General features: G+C 37.5%; 2 protein-coding genes across 2 annotated transcripts in view; one reads left to right on the top strand and one right to left on the bottom strand.

The window, feature by feature from the left end:
* Window positions 1-334: 334 nt before the first annotated feature.
* LOC120412475 (suppressor of hairless protein-like) overlaps window positions 335-13,244 on the bottom strand; it is a 28,664-nt gene continuing 15,754 nt past the window's right edge. Inside the window, exon 5 of the mRNA XM_039572964.2 lies at window positions 335-1,518. Coding sequence (XP_039428898.1) covers window positions 1,231-1,518 — 288 coding nt within the window. The 3' untranslated portion in view covers window positions 335-1,230. The remainder of the gene's footprint in view (window positions 1,519-13,244) is intronic.
* Window positions 5,456-13,237, top strand: LOC120412476 (uncharacterized). Its single transcript, XM_039572965.2, has 3 exons — window positions 5,456-5,842; window positions 5,911-6,306; window positions 12,626-13,237. Exons 2-3 carry the CDS (start codon window positions 5,936-5,938, stop codon window positions 13,122-13,124), a joined length of 870 nt encoding a protein of 289 aa, XP_039428899.1. The 5' UTR covers window positions 5,456-5,842; window positions 5,911-5,935; the 3' UTR covers window positions 13,125-13,237.

The raw sequence follows: 13,244 nt of genomic DNA, 5'->3' as shown, positions 1-13,244 counted from the left end.
CATCCCCATCAACACTGCACCGTTAACAATGAACGAGTGGGAAAATCTCAAATTGAGATCAACAACGAGACGCGACACGACACGAGTGAGAATGCATCGTGTAACGGGGATGATTGGATATTGATATGATGAGGGAGGAGGCGAAAAAACGTAAAAAAAGAAGCAGCATGTCAGAGTGAGCTCTCTGACCCCGTGACACCTCATTACAACTGGAGCCGAGATTAAGCCTCTCGATTACGAGCGTTGAAACAGTAGAGGAAGCACTGTTTTGATGCGAATCTCTGTTTTAATTCTGTCTGATTGTTCTTTCGGGACGGTTGAAAAGATGACTTAATTTTTTTTCTACTTCTTTGGCAATTTTATTCCCAGTTTAAAATGCTCAGATACGCGTGTTCTTAGCTCTTTCATTCTCTGTCTTTCAGTTTCTCTCTTAAAAAGAATACGGTTCGGTAAAAGTGTCTTTTTCTTGCTTTTTTCTTAGCTTTAGCTGCTAGATCTCCTCTTAAGAACGATTTCGTTGTCAGATTTTGCCTTCGCGTGAAAATAATAGAGTCACTTTGATTCCACAGTTTTTAAATTTTAAATACTTTGTTTTTTATTCTTTAAAACCTGCATATATCACCATTTTTTTCTAATGTTCATCTCAATGTCTGTCTGTATGGTTGTGTGTTTGTGTGATTGATGATCACGTAATCTCTCTTCTCTGCCTTAAAAATAGTAATTCTCTTACAAAAATCTGTCAAAATACGACTTTCCTTAAAAATAGAGTTTTAGGAAATGATAGTCTACAACTTTTCTTCTCTGCTGCAAATAGGAGAGCGAGAAAATAAATCTTAGGAAAAATATACTCGAATGTTTGTTTGCGTTTTATTTCCCGGACATTCTTGTTTCACAAACACGCACAATTCATTGGCTTAGTGTGTGTGTGTTTTTACTTGTTTAAATCTTTACTCATTTCTAGGAATTTCTTGAGATTACTTGCCCTCACGTGTATCGTTTTTGTTCTCGTTTTTTACTTGTTTTTTGTTTGTAAAAATACTGTATATGTATAAATTAGCAAATATGTATAGGTAGGTAATGTTTTCTTTTCCTTCTCAACTCCGTTCCGCATCGAGAGCCGACACGAAACAAAGCAAAAAACAATAAATATCCACATCCTCGAGAAAAAAAAACTAAAAAATAAAAAGTAGAACAAAAACACAGAAACACCCCCCGCCCAACGCACTTATCTTACGGAATTCCGGCCCCGCCGTGTGAGCTCCAGGCCACGTCCGAGATCGGCGGCAACGAACCACCCCCAGTGGAACCACCCGTGCCGTTGTTGTTGTTGCCGTTTCCGTTGCCACCATTGTTGTTGTTGGTGTTGCTATTGCTGTTTGCCCGCCGCAGCACGTCCTCGGCGGCGTTGCACGGCTGCCGCGGACCCGGTTCCGGGGTGTACGTGAAGGTCAGCCCCGTCGCGTAGATGATGCCGTCGTTGCGCACCAGCGAAATAGGCACTTGCGTTGGCTGGCGGACCTGGTGGGGGAATGGGGAAAGGAAAGATGTTTTGTTACTTTTTGATGATTTATTTAAAAGTACCATGCGTCTCCATCGAATCGAGCAAATGATTGAAGGTGATGGAGAAGCCTGGTTGTTTGAGTTTAATTGAACAACATATTAACGCAATAATACATTGAGGATTCAAATACACTACAATAATTTAAAAGATCTTGAGATTTTTTTAAACAGAACTTCTTTTCCCTAAGACAGCATCACTCGGCTAGTCAAATTCAAAATTAAATTGTACCTTCCTGGCAAAGTCTTCTAAAAAGTCACATATGTAAAAGGTTTTCAAAATCTGTAGCAAAAATTATGAACACAAATTAAACACTGAATAAAATTGAAAAAAGGATCTAAAATATTGAAAGAAATTTGATATTGGAATTTCAGGGTGGTGGATAAATTATTAAAATACTTTGGAAAATGCCAACCTGAAAATCCAGACATCTCGGAAACTGTTGGTCCGTTTTTTAAATTTAAAAAAAGGTTTTTTTGTGAATTTTTCAAATCTTTCTCAATAGAATTTTTTTTTTATAATTCGGTCTAAACTATGAAATAAGAAAATAATTATTTAAGACCTTTTCAAAAGTAAAGTCCATAAATCGGAAAAACAGTATCCGAGATATCGTCAGTCGAAAGATACAGGTTAATTAGGTGACAGTTAAAACAAATCACTTTCATCGATTCGAATTTTATGTGAGGTTGTATACCAGAAACTAATCGCTCGATTCAATGTTCCAAAGAGAAAATTGTAGGACATTTTCTCTGCATATCAAAAACGTTTTTTTCAATGGTACTTTTCTTTTATTTTTAAAATAAAAAAAAACTAAATAATCAACATAAAACTTATAAATGGTACATTTTATCAAAAAAAAAATAAATTACTTTACGATTGCAAATTTGATTTTGCTTTAAGTTTTCGTTATTTTCCAAAAAACACGATTTAAAAAAAAATCTCATAAACCAGATCCTGCGCCATAACTCACTATGGCTCAAAAGATGACTTTTCTAAGTCCCCAAAAACATAAAAAAAAAATCAAAAATTTAAAAATATGTATTGTGGAGGTTTCACTTTAAGTAATAAAATATAAAATAAAAATAACATAATAATAAAACAAATTTTATTGTACCTATTTTTTCTGAAAAGTCCTAATAAGAACCAATAATTTTGCCAAAGACACCGAATCGATCAGAAAATCCCTTCTAAAGATACAGAATTTAATATATTTATAAGGGGCCATCCATAACCAACGTGGACACGTGGGGGTGTGGCGATTGTCCACTAGGATGTAACAAAAATGACTTTTTGGCGGGCATTCAAGGGTTTGCTCCGGTGGGCATACTAAGCTCAAATCCAAAATATGAACTTGATTGGACGTAACAGGAGCTGGCGCTCCGCCCTTCAATTTTAAATGGGATTTAACCCGTAAAAAAAGATTTTTTCAAAAATGTCACTTTTTGAGGCATTTTGGCCACCAATGCGTTTACCAAAAACATCACTGGCGTGTAGGCCAGATCCTTGCGCATCTTTTGGTATATATAACATTGACATTTGGAGCACCCTGGAGCTCGGTAGAGGCCTTCAAAGTTTGGCATTTTTTCGAAAAATCGGTCCCGGCAAAAAAGATATGCGTCGCGCCTCGCGACGCCCTAGACGCCATTTGATTTTGCCGGGGCCGATTTTTCGAAAAAATGCCAAACTTTGAAGGCCTGTACCGAGCTCCAGGTTGCTCCAAATGTCAATGTTATATATACCAAAAGATGCGCAAGGATCTGGCCTACACGCCAGTGATGTTTTTGGTAAACGCATTGGTGGCCAAAATGCCTCAAAAAGTGACATTTTTGAAAAAATATTTTTTTACGGGTTAAATCTCATTTAAAATTGAAGGGCGGAGCGCCAGCTCCTGTTACGTCCAATCAAGCTCATATTTTGGATTTGGGCTTAGTATGCCCACCGGATCAAACCCTTGAATGCCCACCAAAAAGTCATTTTTGTTACACTCTATTGTCCACGCTCCCTACAAATAGTTTTTTAGTCCACGAGAGGGGGGGAGGGGTTGAGACTTCAAAAAAGTGTTCACGTAATTAATGAATGGTCCCATACCAATTTTGTATGATCAGCCCCCAAAATTATATGAAGCCTTGTATTGAAAAACTAATGATGACTTGTTTTTTTCATAAGGAATGCATGCATGCAGTGTTGCAAATGAGTGATAGAAAAGCTATCAAGCTATCTCTGCACCAAAAACATCCGAGAGTATAGCGGCCGTCACTATAGCTTGTGAGATCTCTTCTTGTATCTCGTGAATCCCAGCAATGTCATTCTCTCTCTATCACTCCTCCCCTTTTCCTCGACTATGCGCTCTCACCGCTGAGTCTCTCAATCTCTCTGAACACTGCAATGAGAGAACGTTAGATGGCGATTAGGATCCGACCACGCATGACGACCCGTTAAACTGCGTTTGCAAAATTGGTTTTGTGGCGGCTTATGTGGTTAAACTCTGTTGCGGTAGGATGATCGTGGAAGCGGGAATGAGAGAGAAAAGGAAAATATCAATCGCGAGTGTGTAAACACGAAAACGTGTTCGGCTATGTTCGGCGCTGAGAGTTTCAATGATGAGAGAAGAGCAGTTGTATTTGAGGCATGAATGTTCGGGCGGGATAATTGTAGTTGCTGAGAGCTGATATTTCGATATTTTAACAACCCTGCATGCATGCAAATAAAAAACTACATAGAAAAGTCGATTTACGAATTCGTAGAGAACCACTAAGTTGAACTTTTTTAATTTGCACAGTTTTCATAATATGGTCACTTTAAGTTAGATCTTGATTTTTTTGTTAATTGTTATGAATAGTGTCCATAAGTGCTTATTCTAAACGTATTGTTTAAAAAACTGAGACAATTTCCTGAGACTTCGTCCAATTCGTTCCTCAAATACAAAAAAAAGGAACTAATTGAAAATTTTTGACTCTAAACCAACATTAAATATGTAGTTATAATGAATGATTGGCACTTTTGTAATGTTAGTCTTGATTTTAAAATTTTCTAATTATTTTTTTTCGTGGAGAACAGAAAATTTCACCTTTGTTCTAATTTTTGGCGATAAAAATATAAGAACGAAAAGACGAATCTTCATTGTTTCTTAGAATGTGTTGAAAAATTGTCTCAGCTTTTTGAAGTAAATATACCTTTGTAAAAAATATAGGTTATATTTTCTAAATCGAAAAAATTATGATTTTTTGCCGAAATCGTAAATAAATTAGGTAGCGGTGCAATTTTAAAACATTATTAAGGTTTTACATTTAAACTTATGTGAAAAAGTTTTTAAGACACTACTTCTTCAAATAATCACATTTCGGCAGAAAAATGTATGCTCATACTTCTATATGACTTAAAAATGCCTGTTTTGGCCCCGTAATACATAAACAAAGATTGAAAATAAAAAAAATAAAAAGGTTTTAGGCAATTCACAGATTTTTCAATAATCACATATCAACTTTCTTTCCAAAATTGTTTTGCGATTTGTATTGACGAAATAATGATGCAAAGAAGCTTCTTTGGTCATAGCGAAGCCCTCGACATTTTTTTAGTAAGTTTAAAAAAAAGTAAAATTACAAAAAAGCGGCAGATTTTGTAAAGAATTGCTTAAAAGTCTTCTTCAGTTTCAAATTTAAACCTTACTTAGAAAGTTAAATCAATTCTCAACTAATTTGTGAAACTAACATACTTGCTTCTTAATGACTCCCTCGCACGTAACAAGTTACTCCAAACCTCTCTCACACGCCTCCACCCACTATCGACCTCCTAACCAATCCAGATCCACCGCCCCCTCACATCCCCAAACCTATGATCCAATTATCAGTCTGCGCCCTACACAACCCTCTAGAAAGCTCCCGTCAGATTAAAAAGCATCACAGGTGAAAGCACACCCTTAAACCTCATCATCAGCCACAGTATAGTGATAATAAACGCGGCGGCTTTTCCACGTTCCAGCGAGCGTGTGTACTATAGCAACAGGTTTTCCCATTATTAAATCGATAATATCGTAGCAGTTTGCCGCATCAACAACACAATAGAAAGAAGAGCCCCCCAAAGTACGGAGAAGAGCTTCCTCCGAGGAGGTCGTCCTAAGGAGCAGTCTCAGTCACTGCAACTACACTGCTGCTGCAGCAGTAATACCCAGAAGCTATTGTTAGATCTAAGCTTATTTTTTTTCTTCTCCTTATGAATATTTAATTTCCGCAAACGTCGATTGTTACGTTTTTCCCTCCCCCGCTCCGGTTGTAGAAAAAGAAGAAGGTAAGTCTTGGTGAGAAAAAACACACAGTCAAAGGGGTTGTTTCTGAAGAGATTTTCCCACCCTCAAGAAGACATCATCATCGCTCAGTCACAATGGACGACCTGTTCGGCAAGAAGAAGGAGGTGGTCCCCATTCTGGACCTGTCCCGGTCAACGGCGACCACCCGGGAAGAGTTCAAAAAGATGTACGAAAAGGTGCCCGATTACAAGACGCGCCCGATCAAGGTGCGGCCGGAGGAGATTCGGTTCAAGGATAAGGACACCAGCTACAAGATGCCCAAGAAGGAGCTGAAGATGCTGCTCAAGAACGGGGGCGATCGGGACAAGCTGTACACGTACATGGATCCGATTCCGACGGAGATGCGGAATTTGGTCATTATGGAGCTGTGCAGCGTGTCGATTGACTGGAAGATGCTGACGCCGCTGCGGCCAAAAACGAAGATTGAGGAGGAGTACTTTAGCAAGTGAGTTAAAAATTTCTCTTTTTTTGGGGGGAAGGAAAAGGGAAAGGTACAGTGACACACATTGCCGAGAGGGTGAACTAGATTTTTGGGTCTGATGGTCGAAAGTGGGGGTGTTGAGTGCATCAACCTGCAGGTGCAGTGGATTGTGTTGTTTTGTGCAACAGTTTGAGTGCATTGCCCGGGAATTCATACATGCTGCTATATTGTGAGGGTGGAAAAGCCTCGTGGAAAAGCATGTGTTGGATTTCCCATGATGGAAATGTGGTGCTGTGGAATGTTCGAGTTTAATACATGTTTAAAGCTGAAATGTTTGTTGCACAATAATTTTATCTATTTTCTTGAAAAAGTGAAAGTTTCTTCAATCAAAAACATAAAACATGATTTTCACTTCAATCATAAAACAAAATTTGGTATGATTTCGTTTTATTTCTAAATTTTTTGTCAAGAATTGATCTTGAACTTGCCTGACAATGTCTATTAGCAATTTATTTTTGTTTTTTAGAAGATTATTTTAAATTCCGTGGTAATATCGTCTACTTCGTTTACTAACTAATTAATGGTAAGATTAACAGTGGACAGTGGATTACAGTGGACTCTCTCTGTGTCGATTTTTAAGGGACCGTCGAGAGCAGAAGGCAACAAGTTATGGCAAAAAAATATTAAAACAGATTTTTTTTGGAAACATCGAGTTTCGTTGTCGTTTAAGACCTTTTAGACCTGATACAGAGTGTAACAATTTTTAGATGGTCCTTAAAAAATATTTAAATAGAACTGTCAAATTGATGTAGGGGAAAGTGGAGCAAGTGTAACAAGCTAAGGAAATGCTCGTTAAAACCCATTAGACACGTAAAAAATCTGTCGCATTTTTTGATAATCATCTTATCCCAGATTTTGACTAAGACTTTGACAGAACAAGTTTTTAAAAAATCCAGTTTTTCACGATATAAAATAGGTTTTAAAATTATTGATTTTCAGTACGTTCTACTCAACTAGTGGGGCAAGACGAACAACCCGTTGGGTCAAGAGGAGCAATGCATAAAATAGCATGTTAATTTGCTAACAATTTAACTATATCTATTTGAGACGTCAGATTACGATGTATTTGAAACTTTCTCTTCATTTTTAGATAAAATAATAATATTTTACTAATAATTTGATCGTTTTCCGAAAATAAATTATTTAGAAGATAAATGATAATTTTTAATAATATCGCTTTATTTAGTATGAATTTTTTTAAACAATTTATTATCAGTTTTTAAGTACTTTTATGCATTAATGTCCCAGTAATTTTTTTTTTTGTGAACTAGAAAAAAATTCATTAATTTTTACCTTACTTAATATCCATGTGGTACACTTGCCCCACTTAAAAAAGGTTTTTTAAAAGCCTTCAACACAATTGTAAATTTTTAATTGTAAAAAAATACGGCCGTACGAGCGATTGATCCTCTAGCCCAATATGGTCTTCTTGACCCACCTTCCCCTACCCACAAAATTTTAACAACTTTTGTTTTCAGACAGTCTTATTACACCCAGTAGGGCATATATGAAAAAAAAACAAGACAATTTTAGAATTTAGAATGGATTATTTTCCTATCATTGAATAAAAACTAACTTAATCCACCTATGTGGTTGGTGCCTTCCTCACTCTTTTCCAACAATGGGTGATATGTTATATGATTGGTTTGCACACAAATTTCGTCTAATTTCGTTAAGTTCCGGAATACAAAAAACACACATATCACTCAAAAGCTCATAAGTGGTACCATTAGTGGTCATAGCTTGAGACAGGGTTGCCAGATCTTCAATGTTTTAGACTCGTTGGAAAGGTCTTTCGATTACCTAACCAACGATGGGTCGGATGATGGATCCGGACATTGTTTACATACATTTAAGTGAGATCCGGCTACAAAAAAAGTACATAAATATCACTTAAGTGGTCAGAGCTCGAGACAGGGTTGCCAGATCTTCAATGTTTTAGACTCTTTGTAAGGTCTTTCGATTACCTAACCAACGATGGGTCGGATGATGGATCCGGACATTGTTTACATACATTCAGGTGAGATCCGGCTACAAAAAAGTACATAAATATCACTTTAGTGGTCAGAACTCGAGACATGGTTGCCAGATCTTCAATGTATTAGGCTCGTTGGAAAGGTCTTTCGATTACCTTACCAACGATGGGTCGGATGATGGATCCGGACATTGTTTACATACATTTAAGTGAGATCCGGCTACAAAAAAGTACATAAATATCACTTAAGTGGTCAGAACTCGAGACTGGGTTGCCAGATCTTCAATGTTTTGGACTCGTTGGAAAGGTCTTTCGATTACCTTGCCAACAATGGGTCGGATGATGGATCCGGACATCGTTTACATACATTTAAGTGAGATCCGGCTTCAAAAAAGTATATAAATATCACTTAAGTGGTCATAACTCGAGATAGGGTTGCCAGATCTTCCATGTTGTGGACTCGTTGGAAAGGTCTCTTGATTATCTAACCAACGATGGGTCGGATGATAGATCCGGACATTGTTTACATACATTTAAGTGTGATCCGGCTACAAAAAAGTACATAAATATCACTTAAGTGGTCAGAACTCGAGACAGGGTTGCCAGATCTTCAATGTTTTGGACTCGTTGGAAAGGTCTTTCGATTACCTTGCCAACGATGGGTCGGATGATGGATCTGGATATTGTTTACATACATTTAAATGAGATCCGGCTACAAAAAGTACATAAATATCACTTAAGTGGTCATAACTCGAGACAGGGTTGCCAGATCTTCAATGTTGTGGACTCGTTGGAAAGGTCTCTCGATTACCTAACCAACGATGGGTCGGATGATGGATCCGGACATTGTTTACATACATTTAAGTGAGATCCAGCTACAAAAAAAGTACATAAATATCACTTAAGTGGTCAGAACTCGAGACAGGGTTGCCGGATCTTCAATGTTTTAGATTCGTTGGAAAGTTCTTTCGATTACCTAACCAACGATGGGTCGGATGATGGATCCGGACATCGTTTACATACATTTAAATGAGATCCGGCTACAAAAAAGTACATAAATATCTTTTAAGTGGTTATAACTCGAGACAGGGTTGCCAGATTACCAATTTGTTAAGCTCGTTGGAAAGGTCTTTCAATTACCTAATCAACGATGTATAACATGATGATGTTTGGTTCAGTTTACTGCCATTTATTCAACTTCCGAAAATATGCGAAAACACATTTTTATACATAACTTTTGAACTACTTATCGAAACTTCAAACAATTCAATAGCACCGTATGGGACCCTAAACCAAGTCGAATGCGACTGGTTTTGTCAAAATCGGTTCAGCCAGTGCTGAGAAAACTGAGTGACATTATTGGTCACATACACACACACATACACACACACATACCCACACACATACACACACACACATACACACAGACATTTGTTCAGTTTTCGATTCTGAGTCGATATGTATACATCAAGGTGGTTTTTGAGCTTTAAATAAAAAGTTCAATTTTAGAGCAGGATTATAGCCTTACCTCAGTGAGGAAGGCAAAACATTTCTTTTTTAAATGTCATGGCCTAAAGGGTTGAACCAACAATCACAATTATCTATTTCCATAATTAAAATAGTTCAATTCAAAAATTTCCAGGGTTCTGAATTTCCCGGAAAACGGGAAAAATAGTTTTCAAATTCCTGGGATTCTTGAGATTCCGGGATATTTTAGAAATGGTCATGCAACCATTTTTCAATACACTTATTAAGTTTTGCCTTCCTCACTGAGGTAAGGCTATAATCCTGCTCTAAAAATGAACTTTTTATTATAAGCTCAAAGACCCACCTACATGTATACCTATCGACTCAGAATCGAAAACTGAACAAATGTCTGTGTGTGTATGTGTGTGTGTATGTATGTATGTGACCAAAATTCTCACTGAGTTTTCTCAGCACTGGCTGAACAGATTTTGACCAAACTGGTTGCATTCGACTTGGTTTAGGGTCCCATACATCGCTATTGAATTGTTTTAAGTTTCGATAACTAGTTCAAAAGTTATGTATAAAAATGTGTTTTCACATATATTCGGATCTCATTTATGTGCATGTAAACGATGTCCGGATCCATCATCCGACCCATCGTTAGTTAGGTAATTGAAAGACCTTTCAATCGAGTCCACAAAATTGAAGATCTGGCAACCCTGTGTCGAGTTATGACTACTTAAGTGATATTTATGTAATTTTTTGAAGCCGGATCTCATTTAAATGTATGTAAACGATGTCCAAATCCATCATCTAACCGATCGTTGGTTAGGTAATTGAAAGACCTTTCAAACGAATCCCAAACATTGAAGATCTGGCAACCCTGTCTCGAGTTATGGCCTTTTATGTGATATTTATGTACTTTTTTGAAGCCGGATCTCAATTAATTGTATGTAAACGATATTCGGATCCATCATCCAACCAATCGTTGGTTAGGTATTTAAAAGACCTTTCCAACGAGTCCAAAACAATGAAGATCTGGCAACCCTTTCTGGAATTATGGCCACTTAAGAGATATATTTGTACTTTTTTATGCCGGATCTCACTTAAATGTATGTAAACTATGTCCAGATCCATCATCCGCCCCATCGTTGGTAAGGTATTTGAAAGAACTATCAATCGAATTCAAAACGTTAAAGATCTAGCAACACTATCTCGAGTTATGACCACTTAAGTGATATTTATGTATTTTTTTGCAGCCGGATCTCACTAAAATGTATGTAAAATTTGTTCGGATCCATCATCCAACCCATCGTTGGTTATGTAATCAAAAGAACTTTCCAACGAGTCCAAAACATTGAAGAACTGGCAACCCTGTATCGAGTTATTACCGCTTAAGTTATATCTGTGTACTTATTTTTCTGGATCTAAAAAAATAGCTGAAAATATGTGTCCAAACCACTCATATTACCTATTGTTGGTAAAAAGTGAGGAAGGCATCAACCACATAGGTGGATTAAGTTAGTTTTTAAAGCTTGAAATCATGTAAGGAGCGTGAAGACATCTTCAACAGCGAACCAGATTAATTCTATAAGGATGGCGACGGCTCTCCTTTGAAGACTTAATCAGACCAGAACTGATCGGTGTTAACAGAAAAGCGAAAATTAGCATTTTGAAGTTGTTTACTAGTTATGTCTCCTTTATTGAACTTTGCAATAATGATGTAGATATTAACGCACTCGAATTCTACCTAGATTCTGAAGTATAACAAATTATGTTGTAATTAGGTTTTACTCTCAAAACCAAACAAATAAATATTTTACGTAAAAAAGTAATCATAGAACTAGTTGATAACCAAAACTAATGATAATCTAGAGTAAAATCTAAACAAGGACAGCAGTTTATAGATAGCTTAAAGCATTTTAAAGTTTTTTTTTGTACTTTGTTGAGCTTTGGATTTTAAATCACCCACAGTTTTCTATCAAATGTGATTCAAATGTCCTATAACTTCTCTTTTTACACCCAAATCTGAATTTCCAGACCAAAATATCTATTAATTGAATTCTGTCCCGGGAAACCCCGGAATGGACTGCACTTATATCCTAAAATTAATAAATCAATTTTTCAGGTTTGTGTTTTAAAGAATTTCACATTTTGTGAAAAACAGTAAGTGGAAAAATGGTTTATTTTTTTTTTCAAGCATGTCCTCATCATAAACTACAAATTTTAATTACTTTTATTGTACAGGTTTGGACAATTCGTGCACCTTTTTGTATTTTTTTGAGTTAAGTAATTTAAATAGTATGTGAAACAGATATTCTTGTTTTTTTTTTTTTTATAAACCGAAAAGTCTGTAAAATATGGATTGTATTGTACATCTGGCATGGCTGGTCAGGAGCAAGATTCTGTCAGACTCTTTTTGAAAGCTTTCAAAGCATATCCGGAAATTTACTGTGTTGTACTCTTATTTGAAATTGCCTCTAAAACCAGCCAAAATGATTTTGTTCGCAAGTGGCTCATTTGTCCTGTCCAAATTAACTCGAAAATATGTACCTACAAACAATCTTTGGAAATTTCAGGCAAAATGGTGAAGAGGGTACGAGATCGGGAACTCACCCTTGAACAATTACAAAATTGCCAAGGGTATCAAAATTTCTTGTAAATTTGTTGCAAAATATCTTTAATTGCTATAATTACAGTGGTTTAAGCAGATTATTACTTCACATTGATCTGCTTCTGAAATCCCTCCCAATAACAACATTCCAACAACCACCGAAATGCACGATATTCAAATTACCACATTTCCCCTCCCCTCTCGTTTCATATTTCTCACATCACCAGACTGGTGGAGCTCGGCAAGCTGCAGATAAAAACCGAGCAACGCGATAAGCGTGAGAACCAGCTCTCGTCGTCGGTGCGCAAGGTGAAGAACAAATCCGGCATCATCGAGTCGCGGATCTTCACGTGCAACGAGTGCGCCGAGGAGTTTTGCAACGGCAAGGTGTGTCTGGACTTTAACTACGACCTGTACACGCGGATCGCACCGAAGGCGCCGATCGTGAAGACGAACTCGCAGCAGCAAATCAGCACCACGAAGATACTGGCGGAGCTGAACCAGAAGAGTATCGACAGCGGGAGCGGGGGGAGTACGTCGAAGAAGAGCGGGATTGGGGGTGGTGGGAGGAGGTCGATCCGGAGAAAGTCCAAGACGCGGTCCAAGTCGGCGGAGGAGGACGATGGCAATCAGAGTGGGGGTGGTGGGGGAGGAGGGGGAGCGGCCGGGGGTGGTGGGAAGAAGAAGACTAAGAAATCGTCCAGGAGTAAAAGTCCGGGGAAGTAGTGAAGAAGGACAGGGGGAGAATCAGGACCCTTTTCGAAAGTTACCTCTTTGTAGTCTCGTTTACGGTATTAAAGCTATTATGAAGAAGTGTGTGTGATCTTGTTTTGTGAAAGAACTTAC

This window comes from Culex pipiens, chromosome 2 (assembly GCF_016801865.2).
Source record: "Culex pipiens pallens isolate TS chromosome 2, TS_CPP_V2, whole genome shotgun sequence".
Taxonomy (NCBI): Eukaryota; Metazoa; Arthropoda; class Insecta; order Diptera; family Culicidae; genus Culex; species Culex pipiens.
This window is presented reverse-complemented; position numbering and strand designations above follow the sequence as displayed.

Bases quoted from the DNA above. Each gene is read 5' to 3' on its own strand.
- LOC120412476 (XM_039572965.2), top strand. From the start codon at position 5,936: ATGGACGACCTGTTCGGCAAGAAGAAGGAGGTGGTCCCCATTCTGGAC. The intron at 6,307-12,625 runs GTGAGTTAAAAA...TCACATCACCAG, and splicing joins GAGGAGGAGTACTTTAGCAA to ACTGGTGGAGCTCGGCAAGC.